The following is a 27992-nucleotide window of genomic DNA, read 5'->3' as shown; positions in this document are numbered from 1 at the left end:
GAGAGAAAAATATATATATATTTCCCTTCACTTCTGTCTCTCCAGGTCCTAACCTCTGCCCTGGTACTTTCATTTCTGCTTTACAATGCAATGTGACTGAATGTAGCTCTTGAATTTTAATACAAGGTGTACCAAGACTGGGGATACATACCAGAAATTGGTCTTAGTATTTCCCAAACTGTCTGAGTATTTGTCAAAGATATCAACAAATATGTACAGCCTCTAATTTGTTCATGCTTCTCTTCTTCTTTCTTTGTAGTGGGAAGAAGTGAGCGGCTACGATGATGCCATGAATCCCATCCGGACTTACCAAGTCTGTAATGTACGTGAGCTCAACCAGAATAACTGGCTACGCAGTGATTTCATCCCACGAAAGGATGTGCTACGTGTATATGTGGAAATGAAATTCACAGTGCGTGATTGCAACAGCATTCCTAACATCCCAGGTTCCTGCAAAGAGACCTTCAACCTCTTCTACTATGAATCTGACTCAGACTCAGCCACAGCTACCAGCCCTTTCTGGATGGAGAACCCTTATGTGAAGGTGGACACTATTGCCCCAGATGAGAGCTTTTCCATGCTTGAATCTGGACGGGTAAACACAAAAGTCCGAAGTTTCGGGCCACTGTCCAAAGCCGGGTTCTACTTGGCCTTCCAGGACCTTGGTGCTTGCATGTCACTCATCTCAGTGAGGGTGTTTTATAAGAAGTGCTCCACCACCATCGCCAACTTTGCAGTTTTCCCAGAGACAGCAACTGGGGCTGAGGCAACGTCCTTGGTCATTGCACCGGGAACTTGTGTCCCCAATGCCCTGGAGGTGTCTGTGCCACTGAAGCTTTATTGCAACGGAGATGGAGAGTGGATGGTTCCCGTGGGTGCCTGCACTTGCTCAGCTGGTTTTGAACCAGCCATGAAGGACACTCAATGTCAAGGTTAGTGTTTTCATAAGAGCATTTTGGTTTATTACTTAATGTTTATGATGCTGGATTAAGCCAGAGTTTAGAGAAACATACTTCAGTGTGGTACAAAATGTTCAAGTCTTATGTTAGCAAACAGGCAGCTGTCAATGAATCTCTACAAATTCTACACAACAGTGTGCTATTTGTTTTAGCATATGTCATAGTCTTACCTCTCTGGAAGGTGATGGTGAGGTTGGGGGAATTTCTCTATGGTGATCAATAATGTATCACATTATTTCATCTGAGAAAAGTTACATTTGCATTTTAGGCACATATTATCCAATGAATCTATGCAGAGTGAATTGCAATGAGTGAGTGGTAAGGGGTCAAAGTCTTGCTGAAGGACACTTCATCTAGACACATGACTGTTGTGGACACACAAATTGCTGCAAAGATTGAATCGTATCATTTTGGTTACAGGTTACAGCCTCTATCACTCGATTGGCCAGCTGCCATATTATTATGAGCCATTTATTTGCCTTGTATTCTTTGACACATTAATTCAATGACTACAAGGTAGAATAATACACACTAGATGACACTGTCAGCAGGCGGTCACTCCTCTGACCTCAGTTTTGCCTGGCAGCTGGTTGCTAAATAAATGGAAATGCAGGGGAGGCTGTCTGTTTATGAGAGCTGGGAGGCCCTATGATGGTTTCAGGTCTGATGGAAAACATGACGGGTTCACAAAGGTTGAGAACAAGGTGAATTTAAACAGCAAGGTCTCAGCTGAAATGGAGTGCAGGTGACAGCAGGAGGAGAGGGTAGGATAAATAGAAAGTTTGTGTGTTGAGGGGTATGGGGGCGTAAAATTAGGCTTAGGTTGCATAGGTCAAATGGAGCCAGCAGAATGACAGCGAGAGAGGGGAGCTGGCGAGGTTATTGATGAGCAGGGTTGATTACGACTTGCCTGTGTATGTACAGTTTGTGCACATTTTGCACATCATCCTTGCTGCCTGGGTTCAGAGGGCTCATTATTCTTATAGTAGAGAGAGATGAAGCTGAGAAGACCTTTTGTTCAGTATCCATGCTGTACATCAGGAAGAGAGTGGATTTTTTTATACTGGTAGCTCCTGGCATACCCTGAGTATTAAATGTGTACTCACCTTTAGAAGGACAGTGTGTATGTCTGTATGTGAAAGAAAAAACAAGAGTATAGTACATATAGAGCATGGTGTATTTGGTTAAAAAGTCATTTGTTTGTTCCTGGCAGCTCAAGGTTAAAGCCCTGGCAACTGGGCCCTGATAAAACTTTCTCTAATCAAGCTTCACCGGAAACCACAAGGGATAAATCATCTGTCCTCCTCTTCTCACGTTGCCTGTCCTCTGGTCCACTCTCCTCTCTCACGATTTTACTCAATAGTCTTTTCTAATCATCCTTTCACTGACTCTTCTCTCTGCTTTTCTGTCCTCATTCCAACATACAGTATCTCCTCCAGCTCCACCGTTGTTTCTCTCCTTTTCTCTGTATTAGCCTCTACCTCTCCTTCTTGCATTCCTCCCCAAACTGAAGGCCGTTGCTCTCATTAATACCCCACCAGAGTTACAGTAAGGATGTCCCCATTAATATTAATCGATGAGCCTTTTTTTTTGCCTTTCCACTCGTTTGCTGCACATTTTTCACCCCCAATATTCTTCACTTTTTTTCTTCATGCTCCACACTTTCCAATTTCAGCATACATTTTAATCAGTTCCTTAAGCTCTATGTTCTGCATGAGAGGATAAGACACAGGGGAGTGGGGAAGAGGGGAAAAAAAGCGCCTTCAGGATTAGCATTTTCTATGCCTCCACCTCTTCCACCTCTCCCTCCCTTTTTTTCTACCCCCTTGTCTCTCTTTCTTCCTCATTCTTTAGTGGTTCCTCTACAGGGAAAATGGATGAAAGGAAGAGGATGACCCCTTTACTCACTGGAAGTGATTGATCAGCAGTTTCAACCCTCCTCCTGGAAAAAAAAATGCTTCTTTAAATGGGAATGCTCCTTCAACATCTTTCGTGAGGCTAACATGTTCAAAAACCAATACTCTCATCCCTTGCGAGTTGAGAAATTGCTTGTAGTTTACTTTGTGTTGGATGAACTTAAATGGACTTGCATGGGTCACAATACCAAATCAAAGAAGCTGTTCTCCCACCTAGCAAAACCCAAGGTCATTTTTATCTGTTAATCAAGCAGTACTTCCTGTTAGCCAGTGGTGTAGATGACTTTGATTAATGGTGGAAGAACAAACACACTCAGTGCTTATGTACACGGTTTAAACAACTAGTGGTTATGTGCTAATATTGAACTTTCAAAACCAGGAAAATAGCAGGAGCAGGAAGTGGTCTGCTGTAGATTTGTCCTCCAACCTTGGTTGTTTCCAACAGAGAGTGAAAAACAAACTCAGTATCTATGGTGGTTATTATCATTCAGAGGGACAAACGTAGCAGTGTGTCCTTGACATTGACGAGCGAACGCACTAGTGGGTCGGCTAATCAACTGGCCCCTGTAAACTTTGCCGCTCTTACCTGCTCTCGTCTTTTTTATTAAGCACCACAGCAAACTCATTCATCTTTTAACGAGACAGTTTATCAAAGATATGGAGCCTGCCAAAGTGTTCTGAATCACACTACTGCTGTCAGTGTTTCCCTGCCTATCTGCAACTTATCACCTGAGTTATAAACTTCCAAGCAGCTGCTATAAATGGAGGTAGGGCTTTGTCTAATTAACTAGGCTTGGCCTATTCAGTAAGCAGTTTTGTTGTTTTGAACTATGTTGAAGGTAGTTTATTTTGGGTCTGTCTCACTAAATTGAAGTGTTATAAATGCAGACATACTTTTGAGGAAAGCCTCTTAGCATTGAGTGCATTGAGGTGACTTGAGGCCAGGATGGTGTGTGTGTGTGTGTGAGTACACGCATCTTTGCACAGTTGAGTGCAGATCCACATTTGTGTACACATCAGCATGCGGTATGTGTGCCATTCTGATTCTCTGTGTGTATGTTTATATGTATTTCATGAAAGGCAAAATTCAGATTAAAGCCCCATGCCAGCATTTTGGCTCTGAGGGTCATGTATGTAATATGGTTTGACAGTCTTTTCGTGTGAGCATTGGTTTATGCAAACAGCTCCTTGCTGCTCCAAACAACCCTCTCCCTTTCCACAAAGTTTGTAGGAGATGCACTCTTCATAAGTGAGGCAAACGGTGACCTGAGAGTTTGAAGGGACAAGAACAAATCAGTGCCTGTGCTCACATGTACATATGCTAAACACATTAAATAAGACATGTCAGCCATTTTACCGGTGGCGTGGAACAGTGTTTCAAATGTAGGCCATGTGATTATAAAAATATCCAGTATTTTTACACACATTACATTCTGTTGCTAATGCTTGCACACTAAAGCTAAGGATTAGTGAGTGTAAAATTAAGTATTTCATTCAGAATCGGGGTGGCCTATTGCCCATTTGGATATGTGACTCACACAAATGTTTTATTGAAAATTATTGTACACAGTCCTTCAACTGCTCAATGGCTACTTTCTAAACCATTAATTTCAGTATATTACGTTGTTATTCACCCCTTTATTTCTCCATTTTTCTCTCTTTTCCCATCAGCTTGCAGCCCTGGCACCTTCAAATCCAAGCAGGGGGACAGCTTCTGCCTGCCCTGCCCAGCCAACAGCCGTGCCAGCTCAGGAGCAGCCAGCGTTTGCTCCTGTCGAAACGGTTTCTACCGCTCAGACACAGACTCTCCTGACTCTCCCTGCACGAGTAAGAGAAGACAGCTTTTATTTGATTGGAATATTATCCTCATCTTTCAAAGTCATAACATATAGTGCTATTAATGCACTTCATTAGAAAACAAGGCACAACATGTTCTTCTTCTCCAGTCAAAATACAGACAGATCAAATGTATGGTATCCATAAAACATAATTCTTGACTGAGAGGTAAATGTTCTCCCAAACTTCCCTCTCTGAATTATGACCTCAGTCACATTTATCAGCCGTCAGGTGTGCTTTCCCACCACACCACACACACAGCAAACAATCCTGCTTGCTTTCCCAACATTATCCAAAACTTTATCATACAACCCCTCCCCTTGCCACCTTCCAGTGAAGTCTATCTATTTTCAAGGCTGCCACCTCTTTACAGACAGAAAGTGGAGGATTTTTTTTTTTTTTCTAGTAGCAGTGCAGTGCCTTCGTTAAAAGCAAACATGCACATGTAGGAGCTAATTCATTCACTGGTGAGGAGAGAAGAATATCCTTTTTTCTGTTGCTGGGGTGGGGGGCTGATTCTCCCACAGTGCAGTGAGAGATAAGGCTCTGGTAATTGGATAAGAATTGCCAAGCCTCTGCCAATAGTTTGTCTCGTGCTCGTCCCCCCCAGCACTTCACACACACACACACAAACACACACACACACACACACACACACACACACACACAGGCTCATAGTGGAAATGAGCATGCAATTCATATTTGAACTCCTGTCCTCTTTTTTTCTGAAGAACTGCTAGAACAGTCTCTTGTTATGTGAAAAACAAGTGGAAGAAAAAAATGTTCTAGTCAATGTGTGAAAAATGTAGTGATACCACAGCACAATGAACATTTTTAGGTTATGAATTGTGTTGATAGCAGCTATGGCATAATGAATGTATATGTGTAGTGATATGTAAACTATGCTTTGCAATATGAATCTCTGTCTATTGTCAGTATGTCTCTGCACTGTCACCAAGACAAATTTCTTTACAACTATTGTGCATGGAGATTAAATTCATTCTCATTCCAAACCTATATTCCTCATCTCATCCATGCTTTACCTCCCTTTTGCAGCTGTTCCCTCTGCACCACGCAGCGTCATCTCCATTGTGAACGAAACCTCGCTTGTGCTGGAATGGAGTGACCCACGTGACTTGGGCGGCCGCGACGACACCTTCTACAACGTCATCTGTAAAAAGTGCCTGCCTGAACGGGGAATGTGCTCACGGTGTGACGACAACGTAGAAATCTCACCACGCCACCTGGGCCTGACCCAGCGACGTGTGGCTGTCCGTAACCTTCAAGCCCACACACAGTACAGCTTTGAGATTCAGGCGGTCAATGGGGTTTCCAACAAGAGTCCCTATACACCTCAGTTTTCTGCAGTGAACATCACCACAAATCAGGCTGGTAGGTACAGCTCTGCATCCTCATGACTGCCTGTCAACGATCAATATTGAACTTGTGGGCACTGCTAAAAAAGGTACAAAAGAATGTCAGAGAATACTTTCTCTACTTAAGAAGTAGTGATCAATTTCTTGTTTGCATGTAGGAGTATGTTACATATTTCCCTTTGAACAGGGATTGAGAAGGAAGACATTCTTCTGAATGAGCTTAGAAAGGGACCTTTTTTTCACACGCCCACATCATGCTCTGCACTAACGCCGCTGCAAATAGCAATAGCGAGGCAGTGTGTATTCAAAGTGTTGAACCTTCAGTATTCTAGCTGCCCACTGCTTCCAACCCACCGCTCCTACAGCCCACAGCAACAACAGTAACTAGGCCAATGAAGCAATCAGGGCTGTATGTATTCTTTTTTATTTTTTTGCATAGACAATTGCATATCAGCTAATGTATATACAGAATAATTCAGAGTAAAATGATAAGCTATTGCATATGTTCCTTTTTTGGATTTGTTGTAAGATTTGCCATACAAATTGAATGTCAAGGTAGATACGTAGATGTGTTGCGCTGCAGAGTATTGTTAAGCTTACTCTACACTTATGTTCTCATGAGATGGTGTCTTTGTTGTGGTTCTCCCAGGGCTCTTAAGTTGTGCTTTGGGTGTGTTTAGTCTCTATGTTAAATTTGCTCTTTGGGCAGGCTTAGACAACATTGAGGATTATCCTTTGCTCCATCCCCCATCATCTCTCTCTTCTCTCTATGGCCTTGTCCTCCTCACCTCTACCCTTTTGCTCCTGCTCCTAAAAAGATGCTTAAGGATTGCCTTCTGTTTGTGGGTCTAGGACCCAAAGGCCCCACAAGGCCCCATGTGAGGCCCTCATTGTTTTATGAGGGGTCTAGCACTGGGCTGACAGGGACCAGTGTCCATCCATGGTTGCCCCAGGTCAGTTGGGTGCAGAGAGGAGACAGGAAAGGAGGGGGCAAGAGAGCATCAACTGTGATCAGATTATCCCCTGGTGTAGTCCCAAGACCATCCCTGCATGTGCATTCACCTTTTAACAACCAAAATAAATACTAGGGCGGTGATAAGCCCCAGGGGCCACCTCCATGGTTACTTCAACGTTTTCTCCCGGAGGAGGGCCCCTAATCCCCTGGCTAGAGTAACCAGGGGATCTGCCTAAGAGGTATTGTCTTCTGGGAGAGAAAGAGAGACATGCAGGGCTGGGATGGACGGGGCTGGCAAGGGAGGGAGAGAGGCAGGGAAGGGAAGGTTTGGGGAGCAAAGAGAGAAAAAGAGAAACAGAAGGATGTCTGGCCACAAACACAAGCAACAGAGGGAGAAAGGAAATGCAAGGGGGCTGGGGGATCAAAGAAGAAAAACTGGGGATTAAAAAGTTTTAACAAAAATGGGGAGACTGAGGGGGAAGGGCTGAAGGAAGGAAGAGAGGTGGAGACAGAGAGGGGATGCTGGTCTGTAGTGGTGAAAAGGAAGACGAAAAGTGAAGAGCTGTGGAGGACAGCAAACAAAGAGGAAATTAAAAAAGGTGATTGTGTGTGCATAGGAAAAAGTGAGTAACATCATTTTTTAAGAGAAGGTACCACTGGGGAGAGACAGTTGAAGTTATGAAACAAAAGCAATGAAGTAGACAGTGAGGAGGGAGTGAGTCAGAGGTACATAACAAAACTGAACTTCGAAGAGAGGAAAGAGAGACAGTGAGGCAGACAGCACTTGGCCATTAATAGGCACATGTGAACAAAGCATGGAAAGCTCAGGTGGGTGGAGTGCTGGTATGTTTTATATCATATCCCTGTGTATTTGTTTGTGTAATTGTGCGCACATTATATAAATTAAATAGTCTATATGGTGTGTGCACATTTATGTGCAGTTGTAGGTAAACACATACAGCTTTATGGCACTTGTGTTCTCTCCTGACTAGATCCTTGCTTGTTGTATTAACTCTCATGTGTGCATTGCATTGGATAAAAATGTCTGCCAAATGAAATTGTAACATTCTATATATGCACAGTGCATAATGCATACAAATTATTATTAAAGCTAAAAAGAAAAGAGAAAACATAACTGTTCCCAAACATTTCCTCTTGAGGAAGAAGCAAAAATGTAGCAGTGGTTCAGCATGCAGTGGAATATATGAAATGTTTCCATCTGTATGTACAGTATGTGTATATACTTGTTCCTACATTTGCCTAAAGTTAGTGTATGGCAGAGGGAACTGCATACACCAGACTTATCCATCAGTTTTGTAGTTTGACTCACTTGTCACAGTAGAATCAGACATCCCCTCTCCTTCCCCAAGGACTCTCAGAGGAAGAATTTGAGCATTAGTGGGGAATGGTTCTGCATACTAACCACTGGCCAAAGCTTTCCACAAAGCCAGCAGCCTAAGACTTCGTATTTAGGCTTGTGTGGACACACAAAGGGCATAGAACTTGAAAAGACATAACACAGAAAACGTTAAAAAAAAGGCGGATTTTCTCTTATTTGTTTTTCCCTGTGTAGCTCCGTCTGCAGTGCCCACAGTTCACCTGATGGCGGCCACAGCGAGCACCATGAGCCTGTCCTGGCTGCCTCCAGAGAAACCCAACGGAATCATTCTGGATTATGAGATTAAGTACCATGAGAAGGTAAGCGGCAGTGTAAGTCAACGCCTCTAATTCAATCCAATTTCATTGACTCTCATGGTCTCTGTTTCATCTGTGTTTCTGTAAATGTGCAAGACAATGCCTATGCTGATAAACACATGGTTGCACCGAGGCAAGTCACAATTTCCAATCTTTGCTTGTGTGATCATCCTTCTCTACTTATTGCCCTCTTTCCATCCCTCTATCCCTCCTTCATTTTTCTCTTTCTGTCCTCCCAACCCTCTCCCATATTTCCATTATGCTCTGCCCTTTTCTGTGCCCCTAATTCCATCTCTCCCTCTTGCCCTCCCTCTTACCCCCCGTCCACTCTCAATCCATGCATTTGAAAGTTTCTGTATTTTCCAGGGGCCCATAGAGCTGTGACTGGATGTGCCTCAGGGAGAGTACAAAGGCACTCAGTATATAAATGCTCTGTTTGTTGTCTTGTCCTTCTCCCGTCGGATTAACACGCCAGCTACAATCTGTCTCTCTCAATTTCTGTTTCTCTCTCTCGCTGTCCTTTTTTTTTTTTTCACCCGCCTGCACGGTTAAATTGGTCAGCCATGTCAGGAAGGTTAGAGAATCAGAGAGGGGATAATGATGAATGAGACAGCACAGGGGGCTTATATTTGATTTTGTTTTCATCTGTGACTGTCTCTGTCTGCAGGATCAAGGTGAGGCCATCGCACATACCATGACTGCCCAACGGAGCAATGCCCGCATTGAAGGTCTCAAGGCTGGTACGCCTTATGTAGTACAGGTCCGTGCCCGAACAGTGGCTGGCTACGGTCGTTACAGCAGCCCAGCCGACTTCAGCACCAACCTGCAAAGTATGTCACTCCAATACCTACTCTATTACTCAGGGATATGTTGGGGTATTTGTAGCTTCACAGCAATACCTCTAATAGTTCTGTGTTTAAGCTCACGAACATAATGGAGGCTCAAAAGCTTATAGAGCTAGAAGCTACTTTACCTATTTTTCAATGAACTGAAATCCTTGTAGAGAAATTCATGACTTACGATTCTGTGAAAATCTATCATTTCCTAGCAATCAGTCTCAGTCTTGCTCTACATTGTGCTTATCATTAAACAGACAAAGCAAATGAACTCAGTAGTCTATCGTGCAGTGTTCATAAAGGCATTTATTAGTCAGAGGTTGTACTCCATTCTGCTTCATACAGCCTGAGGAACACAAGGGCATGATTTTACTTATGTAAGCATACAATTTAAAAGTGGGCGTGAGAGACATACTGCACAAACCTTTAGTTAGACTAACGGCACAGTCTTAGGCAATAGAAATGGATTACAGCTAGTGTGGGTGTATGTTTGTGACAAGCTCTCTAAGTAACCCTTTTCTCTCTTTGACCCCTTAGCTGACCCACCGAAGTCATGGCAAGAGCAGTTACCACTTATTGTGGGATCAGCCACTGCCACCTTGGTCTTCATCATTGCAGTTGTTGTCATCGCTATTGTCTGCCTCAGGTCAGAATATAATTCTTCTTTCAGCCTCTCAAAAAGTTAGAACATTTGAAAGACGAGAATGAGCAATTTGCCATACTTTACTCTTACTTATGTACTTTTTTCAGGCCTTCAGAATATGTTCAAACAGCAAGGACTTCCAGAAACATTTGTACAAGACATTTTTACTTCAAGTTGAAAAAACTGAAATAGCTTCAAATGTCAACTTTGTTTGTATGTCCTCCAAACCACCCCAGAACAGTCTCAGCGGATTGCTGTGCCACCTGTGAGGCCACTGAATGCCAGATTAGCCTTCTGAATCTGTGAATAGTAAACAGCTTTGGCTAAAATGCTACTTTGCTCACTGGACACAGCGTGATGGAGCAGCTGTTGGGCCTGATAGGCCTGCCCTCATGGCCTCACTCACAATCAAATGTGCGGTTGCCCGACCACAAAGAACCCAGATGCGCTCTTGTCTGCTGGGCCCAATTGACTAGGAAGATGCGAGTGGCTGCTCACACCTTTCAGAAAGTCTGACACTGCATCAACTGGGTCTAACCACACTCGTTTATCCTTATACCACTCATTTGTCAAGCAGCAAATGCAGTGTGTGTGTGTGTATATACATGTGTGAAAGGTTGGCACCCACCGCTGACTGGCGCCCACTGGGTTCCCTCCACAAGCCAGTTCAGGCAGCGGCTGACAAGCGTGGGCATCGGTCACGCTAGACTGAATAATAATCTCCCTGGCTCCCCCTCCTCTCGTTCTTCCTCCTGCCTCTTCGCTCTCCTCTATTTTCACACCGCTACATTGTGTCTCTCTCAGGGTCTTGGCTTAACCGCTGCTCTGACTGCCACAGAAGAAGAAGAAGAAAATAGTAATAACACAAAACACAGGGCTTCGGTATATTCCGGAACCAAATTAGAATTTGAAATAAGATGCAAATCACCATCGGGTATTATTGCCCTGGTTACTGGTTAGACAACAAAGGAACCGCATTAACATGTAATTTCAACAACCCAGCCCCCTCTCTCTGTCATCGTCTTTATTCCCCCCCCCCAATCGTTCTCCAGAAGGAACACATGGAGAAAGATGAGGATACAGAAACAGAAAGACATGGGAAAGAGAGAAAAAGGGAGATGAGAAATGGATATAGAAGGAAAGAGAGAATGACAGCAAGAGAGCAAGAGTCCATGAGGAGAAAATAAGAGGCAGATTGAATTGAAACGAACAGTCTGATGTCTGTAGGGTGAGGAAGGCGAGACAGCTGAGCTTGCTGTTTGAGACTGCTTTTGTCTCGGCTGCTCATTTTAGGGGTACCAGGAGTGAATGGCTTTCACTTGCTGCTTCAGACAATGGTATGATATCCTTTTGTTTAGACTTGCGTTACAGTCCCCAAGTATGAATCATTTTACTAACAGGCATTGATACATCTTCACCAAGAAACATCATGGTGTGGCTACATTTCTGCAGACATTATTAGGGATCCAGTTTCTCTTCATGTCTTTGTTCCTTTCCAGTATTTGCACCCTGCTGTGTGGAGTCCACATGACTCATTTTGTGTTTTCATCTTTCTCAACAGAAAGCAGAGAAATGGTTCAGAATCGGAGTACACAGAGAAACTACAGCAATACAGTAAGTGTCTTTTCTGAGATGCCTGTCCTTTTTGAACGATCCACATTCCACCAACAGCAATATTTCTGTGATTCCACTTAGCAATCAATGACTTAGCATCCCCAATCACTAAAGAATAGCTCACAAAATATGAAATGGTTTGATCATCTAGTTCAATAATGAAGTATTATAAAGGATTTCTACTTGGTTGTTATAGAAGATGTTTTGGCAGCAAAGATTCACTTTCCCGTTCTTGCCACTGAATCCCCTATAGTAACGCCAGGAATGAAGGTCTACATTGACCCCTTCACCTATGAGGACCCCAACGAGGCGGTGCGCGAGTTTGCCAAGGAGATCGACGTCTCCTGCGTGAAGATCGAGGAGGTCATTGGCGCAGGTAACCCACCAAAGCTCCTGAGCTACAGGGGGAAGACTGCTAGTCACCTCCAGGCCATACCGTTAGAGGACTTCACACCAAGCGGTACTTTCACTCAATTCATCGCTAGCCCTCTCCTTGCTCCCTCCCCTACCTCACTCGACACCTCTTAGGTACCCCTTTCCAGTCTTAAAGATGTCTCCAGCACTCTCCTGTGTTAAAATCAGTACTAGTTATGTTCTCTTTCTTTAAGTTAGTTTGACGCACAGTCCTAGCACCCTTACGTTGTTTTCCATATCATGTGCATTTAGAGTAGCTGTAACACCTTTTGTGTAGTGGATTACTGTTAAACCTGTGTCCTAAAATAAAAATCGAGCCCAATCCTGGAACAGGAGAGCTGCTGTGCAAAAGAATAATAATAACTGTAAATTAGTATGACATAGCTGTAAACTAACTAACTGATAAAACATCTTCTTGAGTCTAATGAAAGCAGATTTTGGACAATGAATGATTACAGCCCCAAACAGACAGGATTTATTTCTCTAGGGAAGAGCTTAATCCTGCGCATGTATGTAATTTTTCTATTATCTCTTTCAGTATTAATTACAGGCCAGTGCAATATTTGCTACACTTGTTGGCCCTCCAATTTTTTCTTCCTGTCCAGAGACTTTATGTTTTACAGTATAACCCGAGTATCTATAGTTCTCTGTTCCCTACCTTTGAATATCATCATTATGCGCGCATTTGAGTTTGTGGGGTGTAATGAAAGATTTTCATACAAACCAATTTGTACTGACATACAGTTGTTGAACTGCCCATGTAGAGAGTCAGATCCCACAAGCTTATCAAATGGGTTGTGGCTCTCTTACATGAAATTGTTTTAAGTGCTCTAGCCTGTGTGTGTTGGGCTTTGTAAAGCAATTCCTGTGATTTGCCATCTATTTACGAAAGAGAATGCCAACATCTACTTCCCACATCCCCCTGAAATATGAATCCTTTCTGGATGGGGCGTAAGATATTACAATGTTTCTTGTCCAGGATTGGCTGTTTCTGACCCCGCTTATTTTTAAGTGACCTCTTCCTTAAAGAGGGCTTTAACTTGATCACTATATTTGACCCCTGTTCCTTGCACTTATGTGGTTGTGTTTCCTTCTTTAGAAACCCTCCCTGACATATGATGTTGTAGATAGTTAAGTATTTAATGTATTTGATATACTTGATAGTAATATCTCTGCTCAAAAGCTGCAGGACTGTGCCAAGTGAGGTTGAGTTTTCTTAGCATTGTATCTGAGCCAAAATGGAGGACGTTGTGATGGCAGAGATGGGAATCCCTACCACTGCTTCTGCTACTACCATTACTACTGCTACTACTACTACGACAGCTCTTCTACTGCTGAGGCTACTACTTGAAACCCGTCGCTTCCCAGCATTCGCCTTTAAAGTGACAAACCCTCAACCCCTGTCTTCCCTGTCCCCCTCCTCTCCTCTACCCCCTCCTCAACCCATCCCTCCATTCCTCCATCCCCTGCCCTCTCTCCCCTGATTTCCCTCACTCTGTCACCTTTGCACCCGTGTTGAAACACATTGTTGTCATCGCCTAATTATTCTTGCACTTGTGCACACGCTTGGTGTAGACTCTAAACGTAAAGCGTCGGCAACCCCCAGAACCCCTAAGCTTCTGTCTCCACCCATCTCCTCATCCTGTGCCCGCTTCTCTGACCCCTCCGAAGCTTAGCACCACCCCCCTTTATCCTTTCTCCCGTCCTCCTCTGTCCCCCTCAACTCCTATCACCCTTTCACCCTACTTGACCCATTTTATTTATTTCAACATGCATTTTTTCTACTCTACATCTGCTCACATTCCATCATCATGCCTCACACTCACCATGCTGTTAATGTTAATCTGTAGCTTAACATCACAAAGTCACTGTATGCTCCCCCATCACCACCAATCCTTGACACTGGCCTAGAGTCCTGGCTTCTCTTGCAGTTCCCCTGTCCCACCCCTCCTGCTACCCTTCCCTGGCTCCTTGGTTCTAACCAGTTAACTGTCCCCTCTCCCCTCTTTTCCCCCACTCTCCTCCACTCTTCCGTCATGCCTCTCTCCCCTCCCTCTTTCTCTCTCTCTCTTTCCATCTTTTGCTGTTTCTCTGGCTGTCTCACCTGGGCTCTCGCAGGAGAGTTTGGGGAGGTGTGCCGCGGTCGCCTCAAGCTGCCTGGGCGGCGGGAGATCATCGTAGCCATCAAGACTCTCAAGGTGGGCTACACTGACCGCCAGAGGCGAGACTTCCTGTCGGAGGCATCCATCATGGGCCAGTTCGACCACCCCAACATCATTCGCCTGGAGGGTGTGGTCACCAAAAGTCGACCAGTGATGATTGTGACCGAGTTCATGGAGAATGGGGCACTGGACTCCTTCCTAAGGGTGAGAAAAAACACAAACACACACAAACACATAACACAGAAAAAAGGTCTAATATGAGATACCTTAGAAAACATGTATCAGTGATACATTGTTTACCAAATAAACCTATCCAAATCTGCTTGACCTTGCTTTTAGTTATCTCCCTTTCTTTGGAGCCATAAAAGGTCTTCTTAAGCTCTGCTGCAGACCCCACAATGGATATCTGACAAATGCTGTATTCAGGCAATTGGTGACATTTACAAAGAGCTCAGTTTCTAATGAATCTCTGCCTCAAAGTCACATCATACATTGTCTGCCAGAGAAAGGGGGAGTTTTACAAGGAGATATAGAGAAGGGAGGGGGGTTAGGTAGAAAAGAGAAATATATTACAATGTGAAGAGATGGGAGATGAAAGATGTGGGTAAGAGGACATATGCAAAGAGATGATGCAAAGAAGGTAAGAGGCATTGAAAACAGAAAGACAGGCAGGACAAATAAAGGTAAAGGGGAGACAAATATACATTCCTTTGAACATGCAACCTTGATCTACAATCCAATTTATCCTTGTCATTCTCTCTCTTCCTTTGCCAGCTCAATGATGGGCAGTTCACAGTGATCCAGCTGGTTGGCATGCTGCGCGGCATTGCCGCAGGTATGAAGTACCTGTCAGACATGAACTACGTGCACAGAGACTTGGCTGCCCGTAACATCTTGGTCAACAGTAATCTGGTGTGCAAGGTGTCAGACTTTGGCCTATCTCGTTTCCTCGAAGATGACCCTACAGACCCCACCTACACTAGCTCACTGGTGAGTCTAACTGTGTGCATGTGTTTGTGTATTCATGTTTGGAATCAATGTTTAAAGGTGCTACATGTAATATTTTAACATCAATAAATCACTATTATGTTAATTTTAGCCCCGTTCACAAATGGAATTCACAACATTGCCAAGTATGAGCATATTAAAAAAATAGATCTGTGTCAAGTCTGCTCCCACATGACATGACCATTCTGGGAAGATAGGGATTTTTTAAAAAAAGATTTTTTTTAACTTTCACAATGGATGGTAGTACTGCTGTAGGATAGATTCAGGTGGGAAAATAAGGACAGTCAAAACAAAAGATTTTAAAAATGATTGTAGCTGAATGAATGCTTATCTCTCGATCTGGATCAGTGATATCCACACGACTGGACAAAGGACAGAATCAGGGACATCTGGATTTTTAACATTTTTCAATGCTTAACCTGGAATGGCTGCTGCGTGTTTCGACAGAAGCTATGCACTCTGAGTTACAATGACAAATAATGAAACAAGTAATCAAGGTTGTTTGAAAATTGCTTTCGGCATGTATATCCTATTTTTTAAAGCCAACGAAAAAGCCAAAACACCCAGAGCAATGTCAGAAGAGTGACAAGTCCCCTTGGTGACAGGAAGCAATGATGTTAATTAGGAAGTTTGTTCTTAACTTTGAGAGACACTGCTAATATGAGATACCAATATACTCGCCTGCAGTGCAATTTGTTTGATAGTTACATGACAGGATTCTGATATGAGTTTGATATATTGATGTTGAAAAAATATATGTAGCACATTTAATATTGTTGTGTTAACTTCACGTGTTTGTACATATCATTTTCTGTAACCGTGTTACTAATCTTGTGTGTATGTGGTGTCGGGGTTCTACAGCATGTACCCTTGTGTTGTGCATCAACGTTTCCTCGGACTGTTTTTCTCACCCTCTCTCTCCCTCTTGTATGTGTGTGACTCTGTGTTTGTGCTCCATCCCTCCAGTATTTCATGCTCACCTACTCATTCGCATATCCACAGGGGGGAAAGATCCCCATCCGCTGGACGGCTCCTGAGGCAATTGCCTACAGGAAGTTCACCTCAGCCAGTGATGTGTGGAGCTATGGCATTGTCATGTGGGAAGTGATGTCATACGGAGAGCGACCGTACTGGGACATGAGCAATCAGGATGTAAGTTCAAGACATGCATATTTTATGTCTCATATACAGTAATAATATGTAAGCTAAGGTTTTCTGTTGGAATATTCAGCAACTGAGACATTTTGCATAAGCTATCACTCTATACCTTAAAATGTTGGTTGTCTCACAAAATTGCAATAGTTTTCAACCACTTCTGCTATCACTGTCTAAAAAAAACATTTTGCCTCTCTACATACCCACCTACAACCACCACTTACAGCTAATCTTTCTCTGGCCCTCATTTCTATGTATACCCTAAAGCCTTTTTTTCTGTTTATCTCTGACTCTCCTATCATTTTCCTCATTCATTCTATTCTGTCCTCCCTCACTTGCTCTTTTCATCGACCCATCTTTCTCCTTCTGTTGTCTGTGCTCCCTCTACACCATACTTGGTGATTAGAAGTGATTGTGATTCCTCTTTTGTCGTTCCTCAGGTGATAAATGCTGTGGAGCAGGATTATCGACTGCCCCCACCTATGGACTGCCCCACAGCGCTGCACCAGCTCATGTTGGACTGCTGGGTGAAAGAGAGGAACCTGCGACCCAAATTCACCCAGATTGTGGCCACGCTGGATAAGCTTATCCGCAATGCTGCCAGCCTCAAGGTGGTCACCAACAGCACACAGTCCACCGGGTAAGTTGTAATATTATGATATAAAAAGTTGGTCATATTAAGTTAATTATCAGTGTGAAAGGTCTGTTAAGCAAAGACGTAAAGCAAATACATACTGTATATCTTGTTAGATAGTGGAGAATGTGGAAAAACCAAATTAAATCACAATTATGTATAGACGATCAAATGTTCTGTGGCGCTGGTAATTATAAAAATACACTTTTTCTTTCACTATGCTGTTCCCTGAAAGGATTAGTGATCTTCATAAAGGATGATAATGTCAAATTATGGTCATTGCTTAAGTGCAGACTGATTTCCAAAAATCCTCTCACATTTTCTTAAGTCATATCTTGGAGGAGAGGAGACCTGTTGTACTCTGTTGATAGATTGCATTAAAAGGGCATTAGTTTATTGAATGAAGTCACTTGACTTTTCAGGCGTGAGAGTACTGACCGAGCCATTTCATTTGCACCTGAGCCAAAGCAACCACGATAATAATTTCCACTGTGCAAATGTTCCTTATCCAAGTTGATACTGTGTATGAGAGTCACTCTGACTCAGCTGTAACAATCTCTTAACTCCTATAAAGTGCAGATTTTTCCCATTACAACTCTGCAATTCTCACAAATGCGGCCTGGGCCTTTATGTAAATCCAAATTACCATCGCTCAATACAGCCCATAAAGCAACTCCTCCGCCAACGGGGAGCTCAATCAATGATGTCACATCTACATTTAGCTGCACTAGCTTTTCTCCGCAACCTGTTTCTTGGAAAGAATTTGGAGGATAGAGGGCGGCAGAGTTGGAGCGACTGGGAGGGGGGTGACCTACCTATCTATCCCTGCATCAGGGTCTTTCTGTCTTTAGGGAGGGCCGCAGACAATCCTGGGTTGGGCTCATGGGGGAAACCGAGGTCTCGGTTGGCCACCGGAGTGACGTTCTTAGAAGATTAAGCTTGCGGTTAATTAGCTCGATTAAGGCGATGCAAAAAAGAGATGGGAGCGCCTTTTAATTAGCCACTAACGAGATTTTAAACGGGCCAGTGGAGAGGTGGCCTCCTGCCGACAAACCTAACAAGGGAGGAGTGAGAGATGATACCATCGTCCTAGTCGGCACTGAAGGGTGGCTAGAGGTTAGCTAACACTGTCTGGGATGAAAGTTCCTTGGTTGTTTTAGCTATGTGTACTTGACATGACTGCGTAAAGCACTGTGGGTGTAAAGTGTAATGAGCAATAGAGCTTTGGTGACGTTAGACTTCTGGCACCAGTGTCATGGGTCTTTTCTGTGTTTATCTCTCAACTGCTGCTTCTCACTTATTCTCATAAATACACAAACACTTCAGAAATAACATCTACTCTTCAAACATCTTAAAAAAGCAAAATAGTGACCTAACACTGTGACAGACCCAACCATTGACATTGAATCATGTAGCTGTATCACTATGTAACTAGCTTACAATATTACCCAACTTCCCTGCTGTGTTTCAGCTTGTGGCTCACATGTGGCCAGCAACAGTCTGGACCTTTTTGAAGCCAACTTTAGAGAAGAAGGACTAACAATACCCCATTAAGAGAAGCCAGCGTCTGGCGTTAACAACGGCCTGAGGCCTTGGGCTCTGAAGCACAGGCCTTATTAAAAATCACTCCATCTACACCACTCAATGGAGCCTCTGTATCACAGTTATTAACTCCCCCTATTTGCCTTTTTTTTCTTTTTTTCCCCTTTCTCCATCCATTCCTCTTTTAATTGTTAATGAATCTAATGCCATCAAAATGGATGACAGGGATCAACAGAGCAGAGAGGAGGGGAGACAGTGGTGCTCTTTCTCTTTGCTTGCTCCCTTGTCTGTTTCTCCTCCTTCACCTCCCCGCACCTCCCTGTCACCCCCTCCACCTCCACCTCTTCTCTTGTTCATCCGCTCCACTTCACTCCGAGTTGTAGCACAGTTTTATTAAAACTCCCAAGGTGGCCTCCCTATCTGCAGCACCGATCAGCACAGGGGGTTAGGCTCTTCTTTAAAACGGCCTTTTTGAGCTGTCAGCAGGTGTGCAGGAACATGAAAAACACACCTAAACACATCTTCAGAGATACACGCACAGACATACTGATTAAAGAAATGGTCACACAACTATACAATACTAAATACATTTACATGCAAAGAGATTCACAGTCAAACACACTTGCTGGTTTGTTTGTCACTCCTTCCATGTATTGGAAGCAGGTTCATGAGTCAGTCCAAACATTTAACCACACACACATGTAAGCGACATCTGTGTTTACATTCCATAGATATTTCTCTCCTGTTACGAAGCAATTTCCCGAAATGTCTTCCACTTCTGTGGCATTGTGTTGCACGCATCCTTTTGTCAAACCAACCTTGGACGATATGCAAGAAAGAACATACACACCCAGACACTATGTACTGTAAATGCAATAATTACGTACCATAAATCACATGGCCTATCGCCTACTAGTTAAGTTGTGCAAATACAGGCAACCTGAATCTGATTTGAGCTTTGCAGCAAAGACGCACGGAATCCAATCTTCCCAGATCAGATTTAAACCGCATTTGTTGGTGGTTTTAAAGTGCAACACTGTTCAACCACTCAGATTGGATTTCAAGGGTTTTTTCTTTTTTGTTTTGTTTTGCTTCCCTGTCAGTCTCCATGCAACACAGTAACATTTCAATGTAACAAGAGGAACAGACCCTAACAAACAGGAAGTGAGTTATCCAGATATATTGAGGGTTTCATTAAGGTTTATATAGGAAACATGGCAGATGCTACATTCTCACATTGCTGATTCTGCCAGATAAATGCTTAGTTGACCAAAAAAATTTAGTGACAACCAATGTTGTGTTGATGACAAATGATTATAGTCTCTATATACAAATATGATCTGGTTCCATGTGGATTACAATGTGTGTAGTCATCATTCAAGAACAAATTTGAAAAGTATATTGGATTCATCTGCTCTCTTAACACACACCTCGCCTCACCAGCTGCAGCGCCAGCATCCACCACCCGAGCCTCCAGCCAGTCTCTCCACAGTCATAAAAGTGCCCCCCAGTACACCCCCACCCCCCACTCCCCCCTGCACACAACTCCTTACATGTAGAGGAGAAAGAGGAGAGGGGAGAAGAGAGGAGGAGAGATGGAGAGGTGGCGCTCAGCGGGGGGCGTTTGGGGGTGAGGTTGGCCGGTAGAGGCAGTAGAGTGACGACCTTAACCCTCTCTCTCTCTCTGTTTCTCTTTCTCCCTCCTCCCTCCCCTCCCCCATGTAGGGTATCCCAGCCCTTGCTTGATCGATGTGTGCCAGACTATACCACTTTCACCACTGTGGGGGACTGGCTTGACGCCATCAAGATGAGCCGCTACCGTGACAACTTTGTCAACGCCGGATTTGCTTCCTTTGACCTGGTGGCCCAGATGACAGCAGAGTGAGTGGAGAGGGAGTAGATTCAGCTAATCAGGCCTAAAGTGATTGACTGGGCTGAGTTTGAGAGTCAAATTAGTGTTATACAGATTGACCTTGCGGGAATAAAAATAGTCTGATGGCTAAATTAAACTTGATGCGATGTGGAAAAGTGGGCATGGAGTAGGTTCAGACATCAAATTAATATCAACCATTAAGAATGAAAATAAGGCACATTTTATATTACATTGGTACATTTAGAAAGTATTTCAGAGACATTTATTGTGCTATAAAGATAAATCATGCCTTGAAGACATACTGTATCATTTACTGTGATGTCTTCCAATATTTATATACTCGTATTGTAGTGTAAAGAACACTAGTTTTAAAAAGGAAAAAGAATTACTGGCAACACAACGCAGGAGAGATTATGCAGGAATATGAAATGAGAAAACAGAAAATCCTCTATGCTTTCCCTGTAATTTGGTATGTAATTGACCAATCAGGAATGGTTTCCTGTAGAATGGGAAGGATTATGTAATCAGGAGGGGACTCATAACAATTACCTGCTTCAGAAGCGCACAAATCAGATACATAATCCATAAGTGTACACTTATAACAGAGCAGTACAGTTTTTCAGTATGCACTTGTAGCAGCTTCCTTAACTACAATCTCCAGTTGACCTTGAAGACTCATCCACCTCCAGCCGTGTTTACAAACAGGAAATGATGTAATGGAAGTCATGGAAATTGGAGGCCAGTGATGATCAAATAAATGAATTAGGATTATAATGATAAATAAATCATCCTCATTAGCTGCATAATAGGCAATGGAGGTGGGGGTAATTTGTTTCAATTTGGTCAGGCTGACAGGTGTGGTGTACTGTGGCTCTCTGTTGCCCTTAATGGCCAGTAATTCCTCTAATGGTTCCCATTTATTATCATTTCATCCTCCGTCGCTGCGCTGATGGGGATGGCGAAATATGAAAAAAACAAAAACACACCATTTATTTGTGTGAAATAGCGGTGATGCACCCTTATTTAGCTTTGGAGAGGATGAATGTGCTGTGTGGATTTGTGTGTGTGTGTGTGTGTGTGTGTGTGTGTGTGTGTGTGTGTGCACATGCACATACTGTATGCATGTGTGTGTGTGTGCATTTGTTCACATTTTAGTTTAGGTGCACACTTTTGTACTCAAATGGATAAGGCCACAAAGTCATTTAGACAAGCAGAGTGTATGGTGTCTGCGTGTAATATTAGATTATCCAGTATTTGTGTGTGTGTGTGTGTGTGTGTGTGTTCGACTGAATGGAGAGGACGCAGACTGAGGCAGGCAACAGTCAGCTAATCGCTGCCCCAGACGCCGTCCGCTCTCTCCTCAGCTATCGACTGGGGAAATCAAACAAGAGAGCGGAAACGAGAGGTTCTCGTGATATTATTGTACAGTGTTAAACCAACATGGCCACGATGATTAGATTATGGCATCTGACTAATGACGGCCAAAGCAGGTGCGCTCTCCCAGGCCTTTTTAAGGGTGCAGTAATGTCAACTGTATGTCAACATCTCATGTTTTCCCACAGCACCCTCACCTTCAGGTTAAGGTCCTCTACTTACTCTAAAGATCAGGCTGCAGCTGGTCTGATCTTTTGGCTAAAAGAGCAATTTACACTTTCTAGTCTTATTTACTGTGAATTTTCTTGGATATTTTTAAGTACTGAGAAATGTTGTGCAACAGTGACCAATTTAAAGCTGATTTACTGACACACAGACCCATTCTAAGTATGAATGACAGGCTACTAACTGAGTAATCTGTCTAATTTCTTACAAAAAAATAAATCTTCTGCTTCCCTGACTCTCTAACTAAGCGTCAGGCTTTTATGGACTCTGTGAAGTCTGCCACCTGCCTAACAGTAGCTAAGTTTGCTCTGTAATCATTAACTATCACATTATGGCTGTTTGACTCCTGTCTTCGTGCCCACCTGCCAGGCAACAGAAGTATGTTGCATTAAGACATTCGCTATAGCTGGATGAGTGTCCCCATTTTGTTGACATACCCTCAGGAAGCCATTTTATGGGTGATTGCCAAGGTTCTTACCTGTCCCTGTTCCCACCTGGTACAGACAGTGTTTACTTGTGGCTGAAAGTGAAATTTGCACTTCAACTTCGTACATGTGATGTTTACCTACTTTTATTTTTTATGACCGAGCCACCTGTTCTTATTTTCTTCTCCTTTTTTCTTACTACACAGGGACTTGCTGCGGATAGGGGTAACGTTGGCTGGCCACCAGAAGAAGATTCTTGGTAGCATTCAGGACATGAGACTACAGATGAACCAAACACTTCCTGTCCAGGTTTGAACAACAGGACACACAGACCGATGCAGTCGAAGGACAGCCAGACAGAAGAAAAAGGGGGAGGAACTGTGCCAGAGAGAGCCATTGGAAAACCCTAGCTGCCTGACCCATCTCTGCCAATTAGACGCTATGAAACTGGCTTGCAGTGCCTCTGACTAGTTTATTTTTTGTTCTTTTTTTTGCTACCACTTCCATTTCCTGTTCCTGTTTTTTTTGTTATTCATCATTGTTTCTTTTTTTCATTGAACCAGAATTTGTGTGTTTTTGAAAGAGGAGTAAAAGTTAACCCCTTTATATCCCATGCGTGCCTCACCAGCTCTGGTGCGGGTTGACGTTTGCATGCATGTGTGTTTTAGTGAGGTTGGCTTCAGCCCTGTAACTGAAACGTCACACTCTGATCCTCATGCAAGACCCCTTCCCTGGACCCCTCAACCCAGCTTTGATGGACATAATAAATAGTAAAGAATGAACACCCTGGTATAAAAACAGTGAACAAATATTCATGCGTATAAAAAACAAAACAAAAAAACAGAGGTGTTTTGGACCCACAGGAGACAGAGGACAATTTTTTTCCCTGAAGTTGTTTTACTGTGCACGTGTGTGTTGTTCTCCATCTTCATATTGAAGGTGTGTTATCTAAAGGGCACTTGCTGAAGAAGGGTGAGGTGGTAAAAGAGGAAATATGATGGGCTGAGGTCAAAAGTCAAGAGGATGACAGAGATCAAAAGGTCAAAAGGAGGCAGCCACATTTTTGGACACTTGTTTTGGCTGCTAAATCCTCAGTAGGTCACCAGATGACCTCTTCACCATGACCTGAAGTGTCTCAGGATAGTTTCACAGATTGGGATCACCTGCTCATCAACTGTGTTTTTACACATGATTTTTTTTTTATTTTTTATTTTTGTTAGTCCACACACCATTTTTTTTTTCTTTTTTTGGCTTTCTTACACTTTCTTGGGAGATTTGTGGTTTCAAAATGGCCGGTCAAACCGAAGTACCCCTACTGGACGCTTCATGTGATTAAGGGGAGACAAGGACTGTGGCAACACAATAGAAAGACCACTTGGCCTTTTGTGTGCATATTTGTATGTGTGTGTGCGCATGTGTGCGTGTATGTGTGATTAAGTGTGCTTGGACGTGCGGGTGTGTGAAGTTGCACACAAGTATACTGTACAATACAGCTTCCGCTATTTGCCACCGTGGAGAATTAACGCATGAACTGAACCGTGACAAGGAGCAAATATATCTGAAACAATTACGCTATATTCTGTGGACAACTGTTAAACATTCTTTTTTATTGAATCCAAAAAATGAACTTTGGACATACATATATATATATATATAAATATATATATATGCATCAAGCAGAAACTGAGAGAAACCCTTGACGGACACCTTACTTTCTACTTACTATTATCTGGATTTAGAAATAATTAAAATTCTTGTTTTAATTTCTTGACATCCTGCCCTATGTATTTATTTGTACCTCGCCCGCCACCCCGCACCCCCCTACCAACACCCAGATGGACTATAGACCATTTGGGACAGTGGACTTGGAACAATCAGATGGAAGAGAAACTCCAAGAGGATTCAGCTAATGAATTGATGATTATTAAACAAAATAAATTGCATATAAATTGGATATTGTATTTTTGTTGTTGTTCTAAACAGCCTGTACATGTTTTGTAACAAAAATACGATAAATAACAAAAGAAAAATGGTGTTTTGACAAAATGGAAGTGTCGTTGTGAAATGTTTGATCAGAGTGAAATTAACAGAGTAAAGAAAGAAGAGAGAGAGAGAGAAAGAAAGAGAGGAGATATAGAGGAATAGATAAATAACAGCAATGGTTAGACCACTGGTAATAGTGTTTAAATCAGACCTACAGCCACAGCCTTTTTGCTCCTTGTCCATTGTTGTGTGAGTGTCTGTGTAGGTGTGTTTAAGCAAGTTGGATATTAAGCTTCCCCAATTCATTCTCACTCTCTGCATAAAGAGCATTTGTAAAGCACTGAGCTGTTACTAATTGTCTTCCAGGCACATTTTTCAACTCCAAAACCTCCTGTAAACCACTCAAATGCATCTCTGTGGTTTACCTATGTTTTAATTTTACTTACTGAACAACACCTCCAACAATGGGATCCTCCCAAACTATATTATGTAGGACTGTTAAGTCATTTTTAAAGAGAAGGTGTAGTCAGCCTAACTGCCAATCACTTCAATCACCCCGGAGGCAGCGCTCCATCATAGGACCTGCAGTTTACTTCCCCGCAACAGGATTCTCATCAGAGAATCCAGAGCTCTCAGAAGCGAAACCTATTGGTCTTTGTCTGTCAGGTCGATTAATGCAGCGGCCAATCTGGCTTTGCAAAGATACGAACATGCAGCGAGAGCAGACATACGGCGGGCTGACCTATCATTATCTCTCTTCATTTCCTGTCTGGCCTGCAATCATCCTGTCTCAGCTCAGGCTGCTGCATGATTAGTACAGTGCAGGATCAACAGTCCTGGCATGCACACTACCAAAATCTGCAGGCCCCTTCATCCTAAATGATAGCAGCTGCATCACGAAGACCATAGTATTTGCTCTTCTCACAGAGCGGTGTTTGAAGGTAGCGGATTAAGGGATATAGCTGCATCACTGGTGTGATCTTCCAGACAGTTACCATATTGTTTGGGTTGGAGCTGATCAATGCAATATGTGAATATTATTAGTTAGGTGTGTATTGATAGCGTGATGTTAGTGGCCATGCAGTATGTCTTGCCATATTACTTTTGTCAGCCTCTTTAAAGTCCCTTCAAAAGCCATGGAGGATATTATGCAAAACAACAATGTGTTTCTTATTTTGTATTGTTTCATCTTTTTCCACATACAGACATTTTCACTACTGCTAGTACACTCTGTAAAGGGCTTACTAACCTGTTACAGTTGTAGTACACAATCAAGTAATGATACCAATAGTTGTGTACTTACGGTAAAACTATACAGTAAATAAGTCTCAAATCCCAAATGGTTTTCATCAAAGTGTCAGTTTTGATTTCCGTGTCTTAGAATCAGAGGCATTGGTATCAGCATGGGAGGAAAGATGGTTTGTTGACATGATGAGAAAATGTTGAAAGTGCCTGTTAGATGAGCAAACATATTTTCTAGGTACCATTCTGCAGAATAATTTAGTTTCTCTCCAAAATGAAACAGCATTTTGATTGGGAAAGAATGATTCTGTTCACATTGGGAGATGACAGAAGAGCAGAATTAATGAAATCAGAAGCTCACTTTTAGTAAAAGTCTCCCAGGAATAAACAATATTACTCCCCCTTCCTCCACTCAGCTCAATCATTCAATCAGTTAAGCCCCATGGTTGCAAACTTGCATGTGGCACCAAACAAGACACAGTTGATGAGCATAAAAATAGAGAAGGGGGGCATATGTGGGGCTAAACACAATCAGATGGCAGACATGCCCACTCATGAAAAATTGCAGCGTTTTGGAGCTCGCATGAACTATTGATGAGGTGCACATGGTGCGCTGGGGTCTGGAGTTGCGTTCACCAAACTCAACCGACCGTGAGTGATGAGCTCAACTGGCGCTGTTGCACATCTTAAAATGATTAAACTGCCACCACATCAACTGCAAACAATTAATCTTTGAGTGGATTTTTCACACATTCAAGGGTGTGTTTAATATTTAACATTCACAGGGAAGGAAAAGAGGAAAGAAACTGGCTCTCGTGTTTTCTATTCATCCTCCTGACTGCACGTCGGTGAAATTTAAGATGGACTGTTATGTTTGCGTGTGAGTGTGTGAGTGTGTGGAAGAACAGGATTGCCATTTTATACAGAAACATTTTGATCAGCAGAGTCTAGACTTTGTCAGATATGGTTATCTCTTTGTGTGCCAATAGGATTCAAACTATCCCAACATTCCTTCCATCTTTCTTTCTATATTTTACATCCCCCAACTAATCATCCAACACACAGCCGCCCTTCCTGAAACCCCCTCACTTACAACTTTCTGACTTTCCTTGCTTCAGTTGTCTGTTTTAAATACATATATACAGTACTGTTTTTCCTTTTGTCTTCTGACAAGCTCACTCCACATCTGTCTTTTAGTCACTTTTGAAGAGCCCCACTTCATTAAAGGAAGTGAGATTTCAGAGCGTTCTGTACATGTATAGTGAAATGGGGGGTGGGGGGGTTTGGGATGGAATAAAGCGTTGAGAAATGCAATTGTTAATTCTTCTTTGAAAAGCATTGAGATGTATTTAATGGTGCAGACATACACAACAAATTACTAAAAAAAAAAAAATGATGCATTCTTGTAGAAATATTTTTAAAAGACCCTTTTGCAATTAAATTATTTTAAGAAATGTGACCTGATCCCCTGACTGAGTCTTTGTGTTGTGTTCTGAATTGATCATTAATTCATGTCGACTTAAAGTGCTCTTCTAAGAGATACCATGCCAAGTCATAATCACACACAGGTTCTCCAAGTCAAGTAATTGCCCAAAACAAACACATTCAGTCTCACCGCTTATCATTTATGGCCATCTCTCACTCCTATAATCATTACCAGAACTTCATGTAGCTTTCACAATAACGGTTCTTGTTTGATATAGTGGCACCAAAGCCTTGATTCAGATAACTATCTTCTTTAGATAAACATACCGCACTCCCAGATTTAACTCTGCACATTGCTATTAATGTGCTCAGTCTACCTGTAAGCAGGAATTGTTCATTTTTCATCCAAACTAAGCTTTCTGATTTGATGTTTTTGTTTCAGACAGGTTTAGGCTGCATTATTCCTCTTGCCGTGGAAAGGCCTGAGGACATTTAGAGTAACACTGTCTGTAAAAATATTTTTTGTAATGCTGTCTTTTATCTTTATAGCTACAGGCACCTGATGAGTGGATATTGATCCTTGGGAGAAGTTACCCAGAGTTCATCTATTTCTAATGCTCCTTTAGTTGCCAAGTTCCTTGCCTTTATTGAAGTGTTTACTATGAGTTAAATACCACAATTCTAAAGCAGTTTGCCAAAT

General features: G+C 42.7%; 1 protein-coding gene across 10 annotated transcripts in view; it reads left to right on the top strand.

Moving 5' to 3' along the window:
* The window catches only part of LOC137187670 (ephrin type-B receptor 3-like), a 62737-nt gene extending 35411 nt beyond the window's left edge, over positions 1-27326 (top strand). The window contains exons 3-16 of one of the 10 annotated variants that reach the window (XM_067596742.1): positions 260-932; positions 4547-4702; positions 5768-6103; positions 8616-8752; positions 9405-9567; positions 10111-10219; positions 11778-11830; positions 12084-12290; positions 14363-14610; positions 15181-15396; positions 16417-16566; positions 17010-17209; positions 20471-20626; positions 22849-27326. In XM_067596742.1, the coding sequence (XP_067452843.1) occupies positions 260-932; positions 4547-4702; positions 5768-6103; positions 8616-8752; positions 9405-9567; positions 10111-10219; positions 11778-11830; positions 12084-12290; positions 14363-14610; positions 15181-15396; positions 16417-16566; positions 17010-17209; positions 20471-20626; positions 22849-22957 (2913 nt within the window). In that variant the 3' untranslated portion in view covers positions 22958-27326. Of the gene's footprint in view, positions 1-259; positions 933-4546; positions 4703-5767; positions 6104-8615; positions 8753-9404; positions 9568-10110; positions 10220-11777; positions 11831-12071; positions 12291-14362; positions 14611-15180; positions 15397-16416; positions 16567-17009; positions 17210-20470; positions 20627-22848 lie in introns of all 10 variants that reach the window. The other 9 variants (XM_067596745.1, XM_067596739.1, XM_067596746.1 and 6 more) reach the window with 9 other exon arrangements.
* Positions 27327-27992: the final 666 nt, after the last annotated feature.

The sequence above is a fragment of the Thunnus thynnus genome, chromosome 8 (assembly GCF_963924715.1).
Source record: "Thunnus thynnus chromosome 8, fThuThy2.1, whole genome shotgun sequence".
Classification (NCBI taxonomy): Eukaryota; Metazoa; Chordata; class Actinopteri; order Scombriformes; family Scombridae; genus Thunnus; species Thunnus thynnus.
This window is presented reverse-complemented; position numbering and strand designations above follow the sequence as displayed.